Genomic DNA, 19,820 nt, shown 5'->3' on the forward strand with positions numbered 1-19,820 from the left:
AGCCTCCGCATCCACCTCCTGAATGAACGCGCGCACAGCCCAGCTGGCCACGCCAATATGGGGGGGGAATCATTAGAACACGTTGAAAAAATCTGCAGTGCCTTTGATTTGTCCCCTCTCTGGGAGAGAACCACCCCCAAACTCTCAAGTCAAACAAAGATGACCTTCCATCCACCCAACCCTACCCGCGCCCAGCACGGTCCTTTGATGGACAAGTTACAAATTGAAGCTTGTTTTGGGGGGAAAAAAATCCTTTTTCTCAGTTCTCCCTTCTGGTTTAAATTGATCATTTGTTAAAAACAATCTGTGTCTGCTGTTGCTTGTTTAGGAAATGAACCTAAACAAGGCTGGTATTTTTTTAATCCAAAGAGTATGTTGTGATTAAGAGGTGGTTTTCGTAAGGTACCACCTGGTTTGGGGTGTTCCTGCTGGGTTTACAGACGCAGGTTCTTTGCGTAAGGGTTTGAGGACGTGGCCTGGGAGCTTTTGACAATGACAGCACTTGTGGGGTGCCTGTTACATAAACCTCACCGCAACCTCGGGTGGTAGAGGGGTCAGAGTGGGTTTGAATGGGTTAGTGGTCTGTTTTTAGCTGAAGAACATGGCGTGAAGGCTTCCCTGTGTTAGGCTTTATTTGACAGGGAGACGTGCTAGATCAGAAAAGGATCCCCCTCCGAGCTACACAGAGTGACTGAAGCCAACAGACCAAGGTGGTGTGTTTGTGGAGTATATTAGGAATGGATTCGGCATGCAGCATGAGACAAAACCGGTGGCTTTCGTCTTGCCCTCACTCGGGATGGGTTTCACGTTAATTACTGCTGAGTCTCCACCCCTTTGTGTGTGTGTGTGTGTGTTTTTATTCTTAGTTCCTCAGTCTTTGCAATCCTGGAAAAACATTTTCTACTTGGATAAAGTGGTCTGGCTCAGGGTCACACTCTGTTACTTAACTCCTGGGACAGTTGGGTTATTCTAGACTTTTCCATCTCTTACAGCTAGTTTTTATCAAATTCCTTGAAAAGAGGTCCCACTTGTGGAGTTCAGAACAATCTCCACCCAGCATGCAGGCAGATTTTAGGAAAACCTGAAACAATGAGAATTCTCAAGGAGTAGATGGGTATTCTAAAGGTTCTCCTCAGAAGCATCTGGGCGTCTTTCAATTTTTGTTTGAATTTTTTTTAAAGATTTTATTTTTAAGTAATCTCTACACCCAGCGTGGGGCGCCAACATACAACCCGGAGATCAAGAGTCTCACACTCCACCAACTGAGCCAGACAGGCGCCTCAAAATTTTGTTTTAATTTTTAATTATATGGTAAGTATTGAATCCCTTCTCTTTCAAAACATTTTAGAATATTCTAGCTTGGGGGCGCCTGGGTGGCTCAGATGGTTAAGCATCTGCCTTCGGCTCAGGTCATGATCCCAGGGGCTGGGATCGAGCCCCACATTGGGCTCCTTGCTCAGTGCAGAGCCTGCTTCTCCCTGTCCCTCTCCCATTCCCTCCCCTGTGTTCTCTGGCTCTATCTCTCTGTCAAATAAATAAAATCTTTAAAAAAAAAAAAATTCTAGCTCGTGCTAAAGTTCACTTTCATCTTTACCTCTAATTCCTGTCCCCACCTCTCTGCCTTCCAGAAGTAATTACTGTTTTTACTCTAGGTATATCCTTTCAGAAATTTATAAATATATAAGTGTCTATGGAAAATATGTAGTAACATGGTATGTGTTTTTAGTAAATGCCAATAACATGCAGTATATAACTTTCAGAAAACAATTTCACTCGATATTATTTTTTTGACATGTCCATACTAATACATGGAGAGATGTACTTCATTTCTTTCAACTGAATTTAGTTTTCCACCAAACGAATATACTACATTTTATTTCTCTAGTAACCTTTGGCTGGACAGCTAAACTATTTAGTCTTTGGTATTTACAAACAGTTCTGTAATGAACATCTTTTTACATGGCCCTCTGCATGGTTCATCTGCATGAGTTTTTCTCTAGAATAGATAATGGGAAGTGGAATTACTCAGTATGTTCCCTTTTATTTTTAATTTAGCTTTCTTTTAATCCAGGAAATACATGCATATACTTTAAAACTCATAGTTCTACAAAAGAAAGTATTAAGAGAAACAGCAGTCCCCATGGACCCCACACAAACCCTTTCTTTCTGCCCACAGGCAACAACTTTCAACCCTTGCTGATTCTTTTGGTACTTACCTCCAAATTTCTAAGTAACCTGATTATGTTATTATTTCTTGATTTTTTTTTTTTGCATTTTAGGCATGCTCCCTGGCTTCCCAAACTAGAAGATGAGAATGTAGCCCTCTTCCCTTGCCTGGCCCCCATCACAGACATGCAGACTTCCTCCCCACATCCTGCCAGTATCGATAAGATGTAATTTCAACTGTATCAGTATTGAGTATTTGTCTTCTTCTAGCTACACAAAATACTTTTCACAGACAGACCATTCCATATACAATAAGTGCTTTTCCTGTTTTATGCACTGGCCTGGGAGTTGACATTTTTCTACATAAATCCTTTCAGCAGATGAGTGTGGACGGCAGCTTCTTGCTCTTGTCTAGCACACAGAGGGCTGCTCATCTGTCGTTAGGTGCACGGCCTCGCCAAGAAGTAACGTGCAATCATGCAGGGGTGAAATGGTTTGGGGGTGAGTAATGTGTGGAAACACCCCCCAAAACCCTTTCCCAGGTCACACACCGATTCCCAGCTTGGCCCTGAAACGCTTTCTTTCCTCATTTTTTCTTCATTTTTCACTGAGTACTCTACCCTGCCGCCCTCCAGCCAGGACCTGGAGTGCTAAGCTTTGGCTTTTGGGGTCCTAATGAGGTGTTTCACCTAATGGCTGTGTTCCTGGGCTTGATTCTTCACAGTCGTGTGTGTGAAGCTGAGATCACCAGCTACATTTTTTTTTCCTTTTTTTTTTTTCAGGGTCAGAAAGGGTTTATGTCATTAATTATTTATTTTTATATTAGAAGTAAGACAGCCTGTCCGTGAAAAATTCAAGCAGGTCCCCTTCACGCCTCCTGCCACTCCAGCCCCTCCAAGGCCTCCACACAAGCAATGCTGCTCTGGGGCCACACGACCTGGGTTCAAATCCCAGCACGCACCAGCTGCAGGGCCTTGAGCAAGTTACCTAACCATTTTCGGTCTCAGTTTTCTCATCTGTAAAATGGGAAAATAATCACGTTCAACTCATAAGTCTTTGTGGGAATTAAATGAATTAAGTTAATTTGTACAGTGGCACAGAGAAAGCATTTAATGGATATTAACCTGGAATATTACGAAGTGTTGTATATCCTTTTAGACCAGTGGTTCTTAACCTTGACTGCACATTGAAACTGGGTGGGTTCAAAGAGAACCAGAGAGTTCAAAATTCCTGATGCCTGGATCCTATCCTCAGAAATTCTGATTTTATCGGCCTGGGGGAGGGTCTGAACATCAGGATTTTTAACATGCCCCCAATCATTATAGTGTGCAGCCAGAATTGAGAACCATTGTGCCAAGTATTTTTCATGTGTATTAGTTAGGTTAGGTGAGGTTATGCTGCAGTAACAAACATCCCCCAAATGTCATCTACTTCTCTTTTATGGTACATGCCCCTTCTGGTCTGTCGCAGCTCTGGCCCACATTATCTTTTCTGTGGAACATTTAGTCTCGTGAAGTGGGAAGAGAAAGCATGACCAACCACTTGTTCTTAAAGCTCCAGACCAGAAATGAAACATAACTTCTGCTCACATATCATCACCCAATGCAAGTCACATGGTCACATCTGAGTTCAACAGGGAGGGTATATATCAGGGATTGGCAGACTTTTCCTGCTAAGGGCCAGAGAGTAGATATTTTAGGATTTGCAGGACACAGGGTCTCTGTGGCTCATGCTGACCTCTGCCTTCAAAGTGCAAAAGCAACCATAGACAATACACTGTTTAAAAATGTAAAAAGTCGGGGTGCCTGGGTGGCTCAGTCAGTTGAGTGTCTGACTCTTGATTTCGCCTCAGGTCATGACCTCAGGGGTCATGGGATCAAGTCCCACGTTGAGCTCCATGCTGGGTGTGGAGCCCACTAAAGATTTTCTCTCCCGGGTGCCTGGGTGGCTCAGTCGTTAGGCGTCTGCCTTCGGCTCGGGTCGTGGTCCCAGGGTCCTGGGATCGAGCCCCGCATCGGGCTCCCTGCTCCGCGGGGAGCCTGCCTCTCCCTCTCCCACTCCCCCTGCTTGTGTTCCCTCTCTCGCTGTGTCTCTCTCTGCCAAGTAAATGGATAAAATCTTAAAAAAAAAAAAAAGACTCTCTCTCCCTCTTCCCCTTCCCCCACTTGCACACACACACGTGGGCTCTCTCTCTCTCTTAAAAGAAAAAATATATAAAGTCGTTCCTAGCTCATGAGCCATACACAAACAGGCAGCAGGCCAGATTGGGCTCATGGCTCTAGTGTGCCAACCCCCGGTGCAGATCGTCCTCCTACAGGTTGTCTACCACGGCACGTGTATAGGAGAGAGGGAGAGAAAGGGGACCCTTTGACTGCCCAGTTGGGTTTCACACCTCCCACTGTGGTGCATCTTGCTTTTGCTACTTCATATCTTGGTGCTAGTTTCATGTCAGTAACTCTCACATGACTTTACTTTTTTAATGGTGGCCTAGTTTTCTGGGGTACGGAGGGACCCTAATGGGGTTTTGTTTGTGTGCTTGCTTTTATAATTAAAACTCTTGTGAGAAAACAGTGATGTTGCATGTACTGGGAGGAGTATGACAGGCATCCACAGAGAGACTGTAGTAAAGAGAGAACCAACGTGTCCGCTCTCCCGGTGGGTTTTACCCAGTCTACGCCACTTCCCTTTAGTATTCCAGGCCTCCCTGGAAGCAGAAAGGCTGGGAGGGGCCCTCCTTTCTTGCTGCCATTCCCAGATCTGGCAACGCTGAGCACAGTTACAGGGGCATATGGGGGAGATTGCAGTACTAAAGAGGGCAAGTAGAAACTAGGGGCACCTAGGAGTGAAATCTCGGAAGCCATCCAGCATCATCACCCTGACCCCACGCAGAGACACAGCCTGGACCGCATGGGAGTCCATCAGGAATGTCCGTGACTGCCTTTCAGGGGGTAGGGGTATGGGAGAGAGAGACCTTGCTGGCAGGTGACTCTGTCCCTTCTTTCTACCAGGACACCACGACGTCGGTGCGCATCGGCCTGATGATGGAAGAAATGATCTTCAACCTTGCAGATACGCATCTGTTCTTCAACGACCTGGAGGTTTGGCATTGCCCGCCCGTTCCGTGTCGTAGTCCCCATGCTTAATGACCTGCGTCGGGTTTGGGGGAAGAGCCCTTGTTGAAATCCAGGGGGCAGCCTCCCGAGGCCAGCGAGGCCAGACCCTGCATGGATGGTGGGGCTTTAGGGGCTAAAGTCAGAAGACCCCTCTCCGCTCTGAGCTGCCTTTTCTCTTTTCTGTTTTTCCTTTTTCCTTTGGAGGCTAGAAATTTTTGCTGACAACCCCCAAGAAGGCACAAAACTGTAGCCAGCGACAGTTTATTGAAAACACACTTGGCCCACTAATCTCCCCAGCTTCCCCATGCGACCAACGGGCTTCTCTCTGCTCTGGCAGTTTCGCTAATCCAATAAAGGCTGTGTCGTCTCTTCCTCCTGAAATTTACTATTTAATAAGTTTATTAAGGCAAATTAGTACAGATCCTCCTGGGTCAGTAATAATTAGCAGTGGGCCAGGATGGAAGCTTTTAAAAACAATTTACATTCCCCTGAAAACATGTTTTACGAAGACAGAGAGCAAGCCGAGGGACTGGGGCTTATTTGCTATCTGCTCCTGTGCACTGAGGCAAGTGGCAAAAGAGATAGGAAGGGGGGTTGGGGGGAGGACAACATCAGAAATCAGTTTAACTCCTTTGTTTATACCCAGCCTGTGGCAGAAAGATTTGAGAAGAATTTCAAATGGAAAACATATTTAAAATTGAACTATTAAAGCAAGGCAAAGGAATAGAAAGCTAAGTTAACAAATAAGGGTGAGGCACTGTACCAGAAAAATCTAGCTCAGGCCAACTACTGCAGTGAAGTTCAGAGTTAATCTCTCTGAGCTCCCTGGTAGCCAAAGCAAGGAGGGAAACACACTGCATGATTTTACCTCTGATGAAAGAGCAAGCAGCTTTCCCCAAGGTGAGAAGGTTTTTTTGGCTGATAAGAGGATTAATGTGGGGATCTAATGGCTTTGTAAATTGTATTTGCATTTTTGGTTTACCAGATTGAAAAATGAAGGTAATCTAAAATTATACTGTGTATGAAAGAACAGTCCTGATTATCTTAGCAGGAATATTTTTTCCTGGAATCAACAATCCCTGGGACTAGCCTGTGAAGTAGAAATACGAAGGCTCTGAATTCTGATCTGGCCTGGTTGCCCCAGAGCATGACTAGTGTGTATCATCAAGAAGGGATATAGGTTTTCCCTTCTGGTCTGCGGTCCTAAAATTCCAGAGGAGGAAATCCTTGCTGAAATGATCAGTCTTGTGTTTTGTCCAGCCTAGGCAAGCCATTTGGGCCTCAGCCTTCCTATCTGTGAAGTGGAATTGATGTTCTCTGCCCAACATCTTAAATTCAATTAACATACAGTGTATTCTTAGTTTCAGGGGTAGAGTTCAGTGATTCATCAGTCTTACACCCAGTGCTCATTCCATCACATTGCCCTCCTTAATGTCTATCACCCAGTTACCCCATCCCCCCATCCAGCAACCCTCAGTTTGTTTCCTATGATTGAGTCTCTTACAGTTTGTCTTTCTCTGTGATGTCATCTTGTTTTATTTTTCCCTCCCTTCCCCTATGATCCTCCGTCTTGTTTCTCAAATTCCACATATGAGTGAGAGCATATGATAATTGTCGTTCTCTGGTTGACTTATTTCGCTCAGCATAATACCCTCCAGTTCCATCCATGTTGTTGCAAATGGCAAGATTTCTTTTTTTTTTTTTGATGGCTGAGTAGTATTCCATCGTATATATATATACCACATCTTCTTTATCCATTCATCTTCGATGGACATCTTGGCTCCTTCCACAGTTTGGCTATTGTGGACATTGCTGCTATAAACACTGGGGTGCTTTGGAGGGGTCCTTTGGATCCCTACATTTGTATCTTTGGAGTAAATACCCAGTAGTGCAATTGCTGGGTCGTAGGGTAGCTCTATTTTCAACTTTTTGAGGAATCAAAGAGAGGATCTATGTAGAAACTCGTTGATGACAAAGGAGAACATTGGCGTGGTGGGTTCTGTGAGCATCAAGCCCAGGACTGTCCCTTCAGCCAGATGCAACGTGCAGGCCCACTTTATAATGACCTCTCGTGTCTTGGGGAAAAAGAGAGAGAAGGGAGGGAGGGAGGGAGAGAACTAATGAACAAAACAAACATGGCAATTGAATTCAGCAAGTATTTATGGAGCCTAATGTAATAAAGAGTCGGCTGATTGCAAATGACAAAGTCTGACTGACTTTAGCAAATGAAAGGAAATTATTGGCTCTTGTGGTTGAAAAGTCCAGGGTAGGTTTAGTGTCTCATGATCTCCTCCTTAAAATGTTGGCTCCATGAGGGCAGGAACCCCAGCTGTGTCACCCTCAATCCCCAGGGCCTCAGCAGTAAACAGCCAAACAAATCCATAAATGAGAAAGTTCATTTAATGAAAAGGTCGTGAAGAAAATAAAACAATGAGATGTGCTAGTGAGTGATGGGAGAGAGGGGGTAGGCTTGGGGGGGGCGGTCAGCATTCTCGAAGGAGTCAGGGAAGGCCTCTCGAGGAGGTGACGCTTGAACCAAGGCTTGAATGATGACAGCAGCCAGCCAGGCGGAGATCTAGGGAGGTGGGACCAGCACATGCAGAGGCCCTGTGGTGGGAAGTGTGTGAAGGCCACAGTGACTGTAGCGAATGAGTGAAAGCACAGGGGCGACTGGGATAAATGAGTCTGGAGAGGGAGGTGTGAGCCAGACACGGGTCAGGGACATCAGAGTTTATACTAAGTGCTGTGGACAGCCGTGGGGCCAGGGAGCATTAAACAGGAAAAGCTGCATGATCTAGTTTATGTTTTAAAACGACTCCTCTGGCTGCTGTGTGGAGAACGGGCAATAGGAGGTGAAGGGTGGAGGCTGGGAGACCAGCAAAGAGATTATTGCAGTTGTCCAAGCAAGAGAAGAAAGCTGGGTTGGATCAAGGTGGTAGGATATAGGCTTCAGGATGGTGGTAAAGCCAGAGGGCTCCTGATGGGTTGGATGGGGGGACAAAGGAGAGAGGTGGGGCGGGGAGGTGGCTTGGCCTGACCAGGGCAACAGTGCCATGCTCCAAGATGGGCAGACAGGGCAGACGTGGGAATGCGTGGGGAAACCCATCCTTCTGTAGAGGGCACGTGGGGTTTGAGGTGTCTGTGACACCCAGAAAAGATACCGAATCAACGGGCAGAGGTAAGAGTTTGAAGTCACACAGCGGGCGCTTTATCGACGTGGGTTGACCCCAAGGCTCAGAGCCAGGCATTTCGCTGGACTGATGTGTATTTCAAGGCAATGTCTTCAGTCTCACCCCTCTGCTGTTCCTCACTGGCCCCGAAGTGGGATTCACTCCTCCTGGCGAAGGATTTAATTCCCAGCTGGAGCTACTCAGGGAAGCCAGTTTGGTTTTATTCCCTAAATGTTGTTCAAAAATGTCCCCCGTGCCAGAAGCCCCCAGGGCACCTCAGCAGAACTGAAACCGTGGTGCACAATGGAGAAGTTAAGACTCACACAAGGAAAAACCCTTAGCTTGCTGGTGCAGGGAGCCCTTGTCCAAATCCAGGGGGCAGCCTCCCAAGGCCAGCGAGGCCAGCCCCTGCATGGATGGTGGGGTCCTAGGGGCTAAAGTCAGAAGACCCCTCTCCGCTCTGAGCGCGCAGTGCCATCTCTAAGTAAGGGAGTAAGCTCGGGCATGCAGCAGCGATTTAGGGGAAACTTAGCGTCTGCCAGGCCCTCTGCTAAATGCTGTGGATTCAGTGGCAGTTGATACACAGCAGGATCCCTGCCCTCAAAGCACTGACCTTCCGGCTGGGGAAGCAGATCATAAACAACTGAATATATAATGTCAGATAAAGTGCCCCGAAGAGAGACCAGCCGAGTCAGGGAGGAGACGGTCATGAGGCTGTTACTTCACTTGATCAACCAGGTAAGGCTTGTGCCACACTTGAGCAGACACCTGAACGAGGTGAGGGAGGGGCCATGTGGGTATCCGGGCAGGGAGTGTGCTGGACAGAAGAGCAGGGCAGAGGCCCTGAGGCATGGTCCACGTTGGCAGGTTCCGGAAACAGGGAGGCTGGCCCAGGAGCAGGGAGGATTGTGGTGGGCAGTGGGAGTGGGAGCTGGGTGCAGATCACATGGGGCTCTAGGCCATCCGAAGGCTTGGGATAATCTCCGGGTGACAGGAAGCCATTGGAGGGTTTTAAGCAGGAGAGCACCAGCTGACTTAGGTTCCGAGGCTCCCTCGGTGAACAGACCAAAGCGGGCAAGGGTGGAAGCGGGTATCTGAGTTCGGTCAAGTCAGGCACCCAGCCTCCCATGTGAAAGCACTCAAGGGGAAGAATCCAGAGACAAGGGTAGGTGCCAAGTTCAGCTTATCTCCGGCTCTCCAGGACACCTGTCCTGAGTTTAGGGCAAGCACCTTCTAATCCGTTCCATCTGCCTTGGAGTCCTGGCTCCACCCATTGCCTGGCTGTGTGCCCTGGGGCAAGTGTCTCCCTCTCCTTTAGCCTCAGTTCCCTCATCTGCTCAACAGGTAGAAGAAAAGCCCTGAGCTTCCAGCGTTTAATGATGTTGGGGGAGAGATGAAAGCTGCCCTCACGGAGCCTGGCCCGCCGCACATGCCCACAACCGGGCCTCTCCACCAGGGGTGCGGCGTGTGCCCCAGGGCTGGGCAGGGGGCTGCAAGGTACCAGGGCAAACTGTTGCATTTAATCGTTAGACGTTTATTTTACTATGAGCTAGAAAAATACAACTAGCTTGCCCACCTCCTGATTTCACAATGATTCAAAAGCCGTGCACGCAACACAGAGATACGGCAAGGTCATGACTCCAGCTGCTGGAGCTTGGGCATAAATACTGCCAACGGGCTCCCTGCTCCGGGCCACCTCGCCTTTGTGCAGGAGCTGCTTAGAAGCTGGGGCAGGGGACCCCTCGTCCAAAATGTTGGCTCGATGGCAGGGCAGGGCGCGGGCTCAATTGAAACTCATGCGCCTATGGCTTAAGACCTGGGAGACCATCCTCAGGGCTCACTGAACTGCGCCCCCCCGAAAGCCCTTTCGTGGGGAGCCTCCCGAGCTGTCACTTCCTAAAGGGCTGTAGGAGTCATGGCTAAAGCTGATGCTGGACCTAGCCCTGCGCCTCCATCCCAGCTGAGCGGAGGCTCTGGGGAACACAGCTCTCTTGGCTTTGACTTCCAGGCTCAGGCTGCAGGGGAGGAGATGCCAGTCAACGTGGCCCCAGGGTGCAAATAGCATAGCAGATCCGCGTCAGAGAAAGTACTGGCCTCACTTTTCCCAGTCTTCCCTCTTTCCCCTGCCTCTGCCTTAGCTTGTGTGTTCTCTCTCTCTCCCCGCCCCACCTCTCTCTCTCTCCCTCCACAGAACCTTGTCCATCTGTTCTTTCCTTTTCTCTCCCTCCCTTCCATTTTCCTTCCTTCCATTCTTTGTTCCTCTGTCCATCCTTTGATCCCTCCCTCCCTCCATCCACCTGTATTTCCAGCCCATCATTACCATCTACTTAGCCTTTTTTCCATCCATCCATCCATCCATCCATTTTTCTTCCCCCCCCACACACACCCATTCCTCCAACTGTCCATTCATCCATCTTCCCATCCATGTATTTTCCATCTCCTTTCTTTCCATGCATTCTCTAGCTTCCTTCCCTCTATCTGGCCTTCTTCCCTTCCTTTCTTCCATCCATCCACCTAGCCTTCCTTCTTTCTTCCTTCCATCCTGTCCCTCCATCTTGTATTCCTCCCATTAACTTCTGCTGCCCATCTTTTATGTACCAGGGGTTCTAGTCACAGAAATGAGCCAGGTGTGGCCCCTCTCCCTGAGGAGCCCACCTCCTGGTAAGGGACACACATGTAACACACCATCATAGGACAGGTGGGCTAGGACTGCTCTGCTGGACATTCCCAAGGTGGCTCAGCAGCAGCCCAAAGGAGGAAGTGATTAAGCAGTCCTTCTGGTTGGGATGACAGGAACAGGGGAAGCATCAAAGAGGAGGAGGTGCTTGGGTATTAAAGAAAGAGTAAGGATTTACTGGGGGGTTGGAGAAGAAGTACAGGAAAAAGACAGGTGTGAGAAGAGTATTCCCAGGCCAGGGAACAGCAGGTGCAAAGGTAAAGAGGCAAGAAATGGATTGGTATGTTTGGGGAACATACAACACAGCAGAAGTCAATACTCCTGCAGACAGATCCCATTTTTATTAACTTGTTTCACTTTCTTAGATGAAAATACATATCAGAAGTACCAGCGAGGCACTTCAGCAACTTCGAGATAAACTCTGACTTGCAGAACTTACAGTTCAAGAGTGATTGTTCAGGTCATACTCCATCTGGGAAGAGTACATGAACCGCAGAAATTGAATGTAACATATGTGTATGTGCACAAGTATACGTCTCTCGATAGGGTAGTGGGAGCATCCCATTGCCCTAGGGTTAGGGTTTGCCCCTATAGTAAGCCTTAAAACCAAGAGAAGGCCAAAGAAAGTATACTTGGAGCTGAATTAGAACCCAGCTCCTTGGGGCGCCTGGGTGGCTCAGTTGGTTAAGCAACTGCCTTCAGCTCAGGTCATGATCCTGGAGTCCCGGGATCAAGTCCCACATCAGGCTCCCTGCTCCGCGGGGAGCCTGCTTCTCCCTCTGACCCTCTCATGCTCTCTCTCTCTCTCTCATTCTCTCTCTTAAATAAATAAATAAAATCTTTTTTAAAAAATTAAAAAAAAAAAAGAACTCAGCTCCTTTGTGAAAAGAAGTTTTGGAGTGAATACGAGCCCTCAGAGCTCTCTGCCCAGGGCCAGACAACCCCCAGGTGTAGGCTGTAAGGCGGAGGGGAGCAAGGGTTGCCCCCTGGGCTGGTTCAGTGTGTTGCCAGTGGCGGGAAGAAAGCAGAGTCCTGAGAGTTCCCCACCCCCACACTCGGCCCTGCTGGGGGACATGAGCACCCGCAGGTGCCGTCCGCATCTGGGAGGCCGTGGCACTTACGCCGAAGCCGGTCTCCACCTGTCCAAAGGCTGGGTGACTGCAGGAACTTCCTGTGGCAGAGAACGATCTCTTTCCTCGATCCACCCCAGAATGAATGGGGTGCTTGGAAAAGCAAGGTTGGCAGAGAACCATGACATTCAAAGCAGAGAAAACACCCGGCGAATAAGGCGGTGGCGAAAGCACAGCCTTGAAGTCAGACTTTGGTGTGAACCCCATTTTGCCACTCGCTGAATGACCTTAGACACGGTGTGACTTCAACATTCTGGGCCTCCGTTGCCTGTTCTGTAAAATGAGGATGAAAACGTATCTCGTAGGTTGTTGTAAGACAGAGATGGAGTGTGTACAGCCCTGCTCCTGGGCACGGCTCCTGCACTGGACAGGGATGCCCTGCGCTGGCCCGGCTAAGCGCTCACCAGTGACCATGGAGATTGTGCCATTTATAACCAGACCCGCAGGGTTGACCGTCGTTTGTCCTCTGCCCCTGGAGACCCAGAGCCGTGAAAGGTCTCCATCAAGCCTTACAAACACCCTGAGAGGTGGGAGTTGCGAGGAGCAAGTCCAGATCCAGACCTGGGAACAGATCCCCCAGGGGGTGGTTCCTGGACCCCCTGAGACTGCCTGGGCCCACTCAGCTTCAGAGGCCACTGGGCTCTCCCTCGTTGGCAGGTAAAGGAGGAAACCTTGGCAGCTGGTGCAGCCAGCTTCACAGGAAGCATGAAGCATTTCTACTAAGTGTCTACCCAACCAAAATGCCTGGCACAGAGGTGGATGCTATAGATACTTTTTGAAATGACTGATGGGTACAAAAAACCAAAGGATGGGCTTCAAAATTCCCCTGTCCAGTGGGCCTTTATCAGCGGCAATATGAGGCAATGGTTGAGAGCAAAGATCCTGGGACCAGATGGCCTGGGTTCATAATCCAGCTCTGCACCTGCAAGCTGTGTGACCTCAGGTGAATTACTTAACCTCTCTGCGCCTCTGTCCTCATCTGCAAAACGGGTATAATAATACCTGCTTCATAAGATTACTCTGAGAATTAATTGAATTAATGTGTATAAAGGACCTAGAACATAATAGCATGACATAACCGATGGTTATTAGTATTATTTTATTATAATGATTTTCATTATCATTATGTGCATATAGAATCATCCCCTGCAAAGGTGCCAGGAATTTGTGCACAACCCTGTGCAGCCAATCGGGTTTCTTTCCCCCCATTTTACAGATGAAGAAACCAAAGTTTAGAGAGGATGAGGGATATGCCCAAGCTCACAGTAGCTGTAAGTATTAAGCCCAAGATTCAAACCGGAGTTGGCTGGACTCCAAGGCCTGCACTCTTAAAAAATGCAAATCTTCAAAACAAGAATTCATTCTTTCTGTTTTAAGATGCCCATAACTTTGATTAAAAATAGATTTGAAAATCTAGACCTTGTTGAGTGGCTGACGTTTTATATATAGGCGGTGTCATTAGGAGCATTTCCAGATTCCAGCAAAAAGGCTCTCAGTTGGGGCAAGAGAAAGATGTGAAACGGAGGTCGCGGTGAGCCCGGGCCAGCACAGGCTGTGGGAGAGAGTGTTGGTACCACTTCTGCTCCAGGAGTAGCGCTGTCGGGGGCTTGCGACCTCCTTATCCTCGTCGGTGTGCTTTAGCCCCCAGGGCAGGGCCATCCGGCCGGGGGGTGTGTTTGCAAGTGGGAGGGAGGCTGCCGGTGGTCCCAGGAAGGGCAAGAGGTACTGGCCTGTAGCAGGCAGGGCCCGGAATGCCAGACAAGCCAGCACTGTGGACCGCCCCGCGCGGGAGGAACCGTCGCACCCAAAAAGCCGGCCGCACCCCCTGGAGAATCGCAGTGCTGAGCCCTTGAGAGCCGTCGGCCGGCTGCTCGGTATTTCCGGATCATGCAGTGGACAGCACAACCCAGGCTTCGGGCGGCCGGCTTTTACTTGAATACCAAAAAGGAAAAAAAAAAAAAAAAAAGGTTAAACTTACGGGTTTTTTCCTACTAGTGTCTAGGGGGAGAAATGATTACACATTACGCCAGGGGCTGGTGGCTATTATACCCGCCAGAACAGAACATTGACCTCATTGTAGGAAGTTCTATCAGTGCAAGTCTAGAATCCTAAATTTGTAAGACACAACCTGTATTTCCAGTGATGATGATGATGATGAAAATCATAATCAAAGCTGACATTTATTGAGCGCTTCTGTACCAAACCCTGTTCTGAAGGGTTTGCACGTGTTAACCTGTGCAATCCTCATTGTTGTTACCCCCTTGTCTTAGTCTGCTCGGGCTCCCACAACAGAACACCACGGACTGAGTGGTCTAAACAATAGAAATGAATTTTCTCACAGTTCTGGAGGCTGCAGGTCCCCGACTGAGGTGCTGGCAGATCTGGTTTCTGCAAGGACTCTCTTCCTGGCTTGTAGAAGGCCACCTCAGTGTGTTTGCAGAGACCGAGAAAGGGGGCTCTGATGTCCCTTCCTTGAAGGGCACTAATCCTATTAGATCAGGGCCCCACCCTTACGACCTCATTTAACCTTTTTTTTTTTTTTTTAAGATTTTATTTATTTATTTGACAGAGAAAGACACAGCGAGAGAGGGAACACAAACGGGGAGTGGGAGAGGGAGAAGCAGACTCCCTGCCGAGCAGGGAGCCCGATGCGGGACTCGATCCCGGGACTCCAGGATCATGACCTGAGCCGAAGGCAGTCGCTTAACCAACTGAGCCACCCAGGCGCCCACGACCTCATTTAACCTTAACATCTACTTCCTTAGAGGCTGCATCTCCAAATACAGCCACCCTGGGATTCAGGGCTTCCCCATATGAATTGCGGGGGGAACACAGCCATTCAGTCCACAGCACCCATTTTACAAATGAAGAAACTGAGGCACAGAGAGGTTAAGTGAACAGCCCGAAGTCACACAGTTGGCAGTGGCAATATTCAGACCCAGGAGGCCTGGCTCCGGCGTCCACACACTTACCCACTATGCTCTGCTGCTCCCAGGGAGAGCAGTTGCCATCTGGCTTGGGAAAGAAGATTCCCCACAGGAAATCCAGACTCAACACATGCTGTAGACGACGGGTTCATAGGGACGGACAGAGCAGAGAGGGTTGGTGTAGCCGGAACATCGGGAGAAAGACAAGCAAGGTCTGGCAGCAAGAGGAAAAGAATTTCCCCCCACATAAACGTACAAGACAGAAGACAGAAGCTCCTCCGTGACTTAGCACATCATCTTCACATCGTATATACAAAACAAAAGTCACACAAATAACAACAAGAAACCTAAGGAACCATGACAGCACAGCACCCTCACTCCCCACCCAGAAGGTGAGCAGAGCAATAGAGGATCTGAATGCATTTCTAGAAAGAAGGATGCGGGCCATAGCAGGAGCTGAGCGGAGGGCACAGCTAGGAATAATAAACACCGTCCAGCCCCAGCTGATACGACTGCAGGCTGTCCAGAGGGCCTGCCTGCACTCATTCATTCAGGCCTTACACCACCGCAGATGGTAAATACTGTTTCAGACCCCCATTTTCGAGATGGGAAAACTGAGGCACCGTGATGTTAACTTGCCTGGCACTGACAGGTACTGAGCTCCTGTGCCGGGCATCACACATGCATTTCCTCACTGAAATCTCACAACAGCCCTGCAAGGGAGGATTCTTTATCTCTATTTTCCAGATGAGGAACCTGAGGCCCATAGTAAGAGCAGCGTGGAAATTTAATCCCAGCCCAAGCCGACTTCAACACGGTTTTGAGATGAACCGAGGAGGAGAAAAAGGCATAAGATCAGCAGAGTGCAGGGAAGAATAGAGGCCTCTGTAAGAAACGAGATGGACCTAAATAGGGTTTTGGCTGGCAATACCCCTTGCCGGATTCAGGAGTGGCCAGGCAGGCAGGCGGGCCCGAGGGGGAGCGTTTTGACGAGCTGCCAGAGCTTCGGGAAGGATCTCGAGAGCTAGAGGGACTCCGGAGTGGCTGGAATCTGGGCAAGCCGAGGCTGCTTGCCTGACGCGCAGGCCTGATGACTAGCGTCTGATTTACGGTTCTGCGGGAGCTATTGGGGAGAATAATATTTCACCGTGTCAGCGCGGAACTGCTCTCCCAGGCATCCTGCCCAACCGGCCATTAATGCGGTGCGGCCCAGGCCCCTTTGGTGCTCTTCAGATAAGTTAAACATTTAGACAACACAAGAGAGACAGCCAGGTTTCCCTCCCAGGGAGCAGGCCCCGCTCTGGCTAGTCTAGAGGCCGCAGTAAGCAATCTCACTTAAAAATATACCTGCCTCGAAAGTGGCCAGGGAGTCCATCTGGCCTGTAACGAGACTCGTTTTTCTAAAACAAATTTGTCAACAATTTCCCTTCTGCATTCGTGCCTCCAGGCAGCCAAGGACAAAAAGTAATGGGATCAGACCTCAGCAGGGCAGGTTGGGGAAACCCCAGCTGTCGCCAGCTTCATCAGAACGAGTTTTGATAAGTATTTGTCCCTGAGCTTGCTGTTCAGAACTGAACAATCATGGGAATGCTAAGTATCCAAACCTGCGGGATGCAAGCAAAGGACAATCCGGCCTTAAATTACATTCTTATTAGAAAAAACAGGAAAATCGAAAAGACCGCGAAGGAAGATAAGCCTTTGGCAAGTATGAGCAAGAAAAAAAGAAAAAGAGGTAGAGATGATAAACTACATCAAGAATGAAAAGATGGATATTATTGTAGATTCAGGGGAAATTCATTTTTTTTTTTAATTATGAGAATACTGTACAATATTATGCCAATGAACTTGAAACCTAGATGAAGTTGACACTTTGCAGGAAGATCTAAATTACCAGAATTAACCCAAGGGGAAATTTGAAAATAAATAAACCAATGACTGTGAGAAATTGAAATGGCAGTTAAGGATGTACTCTCAAAAAGGCACCAGGCTGGGGCGCCTGGGTGGCTCAGTCGTTAAGCGTCTGCCTTCAGCTCAGGTCATGATCCCAGGGTCCTGGGATCGAGCCCCGCATCGGGCTCCCTGCTCCGCGGGAAGCCTGCTTCTCCCTCTCCCACTCCCCCTGCTTGTGTTCCCTCTCTCGCTGTGTCTCTCTCTGTCAAATAAATAAAATCTTTAAAAACATTAAAAAAAAAAAAGGCACCAGGTTGAGCTGGTGTTAAAAAGGAATTCCACCAAACATTTGAGAAAAGGATAAATCCCATTTTGCACAAACTACAAAGCAAAGAAAAAGATGAGATGCTCTCCCCCTACATTTTATGAGATGAGCATCACCCGGAAACCAAATCTGGACCTCGAGCACATGACAAACGGACAAATGGCCGTCATCGGCGAGGACAGGCAGGACACTCATGCAGTCCCACAGATACTCTCGCCCGCGCCCTGTGACTCTTTACCTAAGTTCCGCCTGGGCCCGCTCTGGGCCCTTCAGTTTCGGACCCCTGGTGAAAGAGGGATCTGGACTATGATTGGTACCATTTCTCAGGCCTGCCACAATCTTTAACACACTGTTTCATAAGAAACTGGAGACTTTGTCACCTGAAAGAGCCTCAAAGGGCTGACACTCCAGTAGCATTGGGCACACCCAGCACCCAGATCGTGGGTTCTATGACCATTTTCCAGGAAAAGGAACCAGGGCTCCATGGAGAAGTGGCTGATTCTAGGGCTGGGGGCAAGAAAGACACATAATATATGGGAAGCCTCTTACGGTGCCAGAAAGTAAGGAAATGCTCCAAAAACCCTGCAGTGATGGAGGATGTCAAAGGGACACAGGAGCTCCTAGAAAGAGTTCCCAGTGGCCAAAGCCGGAGCACTTGGACTACTACAGGAACATACTATTGGATTCCAAGTATTAAAAAAGTGCCCATGAGTCCACAATGATACAGATAATGATTAAACCAATAAGTAAGTGGAGGGGAATAGGAAAATCTCCCATGCAGAAAATTCTGAATCATTTATTTTTTTGAAAGATTTTGTTTATTTCAGAGAGCGTGCACGTGAATGGGGGAAGGGCAGAGGGAGAGAGAGAATCTCAAGCAGACTTCCCACTGAGCGCAGAGCAAGATGCAGGACTCGATCTCAGGACCGAGATCATGACCCGAGCCGAAACCAAGAGTCAGATGCTTAACCGACTGAGCCCCCCAAGGAGCCCCCTGAAACATTTACTTAGATACTCCATCCCAGCTGTGAGCTTTGCATAGTGACTCCCTTTCAAAGAGTACAGTATGGAAAGGAGAGGAGAGTAACCTTCTAGCAGACGAACCTGATGGAGACTACCTGAGCCAGGTGGTCAAGGTCAACGTGAGCAGTGGTGAGTCATGTTGGTAGGATGCACATTTGATACGATGCAGTGGGAATGGCACTTTCCTTCTGCAGCCCTGCTCACCAAAACCCATAACCCCAGTCTGACCATGAGAGAAACAACAACGAATCCCCGTTGAGAGACATTCTGCAAAACACCTGACTGGTACTCCTTGAAAGTGTTAGCAACACCAAGGAAGGTCAGAGAAACTGTCACAGCCCAGAGGAACCTAAAGAGAGAGATGACAGAATGTAGTGTGATGCCTTGGATGGGATTCTGGAAGAGAAAAAGGACGTGAGTGAGAAAACGAAGGAATTCCGAATAAACAACGGATATCAGTTGGGCCGTGCTCTCTCGAGGAGGCCTGGACACGACGCCCAGCCAGAATGGCACGATCTCGAAGCCCCATTCCCACAAGGACTGGCAGCGGCAGGTGGCCACGTGGTTCAAGCAGCGGGCATGGCAGATCCACAGAGGCAGGACCCAGGAAGCCAAGGCACACCACAGCGACCGCACCCTGCCTCGGGACCCAGCCAGCCCATCGCGGGCTGCCCCACCCCAAGATGCCAGGGGGCAGGGGCCTCACCTGGAAGGGTTACAGGTGCCCGGCATCCCCGAGAAGGTGGGACAGACCGTTGGGATTTCAGTGGCTCAAAGAAGGCCTCCCAAGTCCACGTGGTCCCAGCAGACGAGTCTGGTGGCCCCCAAGAAGGGAGACAGCTCTGCCGAAGAACTCAGATTGGCCACCCTGTTGACAGGCCGGGTCATGCCCACATGGAACGTCCGTAAGGAGAGAGCCAGGGTCCTTACAGAGGAGAAGAACCGCAAGGTGTTCACCAGTCTTCACGTGGCCCATGCCAATGCCCAGCTCCTCGGCATCCAGTCAAAAAGAGCCAAGGAAGCTGAAGAACGGGTTGTTGAAAAGAAAAAGTGAAGTGCCATTGGCAACTTGTGATCAAGGGAAAAAAAAAAAAAGGAACTGACATTAGTTAATAATGATATAGTAATGTTTGTTTATTAGTTGTGACAGGTGCACCATACAAATATGTTAGGCCGTCAGTTAAGTGTCTGATTCTTGGTTTCAGCTTAGGTCATGATCTCGGGGTCCTGAGATCCAGTCTTGAGTTGGACTCCACGCTCAGCATGGAGTCTGTTTTTCCCTCTCCCCCCTCTGCTCCGCCTCCTCTCTCTCTCTGTCATAAATAAAATCTTTAAAATGCATATATATGTAAGATGTTACATCTATACATATATAATCTTTAAAATGCATTTATATAAG

At 48.7% G+C, this 19,820-nt stretch overlaps 1 protein-coding gene and 1 pseudogene across 1 annotated transcript in view; both read left to right on the forward strand.

Moving 5' to 3' along the window:
* EYA2 (EYA transcriptional coactivator and phosphatase 2) overlaps nucleotides 1-19,820 on the forward strand; it is a 267,958-nt gene that overhangs the window by 214,106 nt on the left and 34,032 nt on the right. Inside the window, exon 10 of the mRNA XM_064573294.1 lies at nucleotides 5,175-5,264. Coding sequence (XP_064429364.1) covers nucleotides 5,175-5,264 — 90 coding nt within the window. The remainder of the gene's footprint in view (nucleotides 1-5,174; nucleotides 5,265-19,820) is intronic.
* LOC123850691 (large ribosomal subunit protein eL13-like) lies at nucleotides 17,558-19,751 on the forward strand (annotated as a pseudogene).

This window comes from Mirounga angustirostris, unplaced genomic scaffold (assembly GCF_029215605.1).
Source record: "Mirounga angustirostris isolate CCGP_5_RB_7025 unplaced genomic scaffold, mMirAng1.0.hap1 SCAF_10, whole genome shotgun sequence".
Lineage (NCBI taxonomy): Eukaryota > Metazoa > Chordata > Mammalia > Carnivora > Phocidae > Mirounga > Mirounga angustirostris.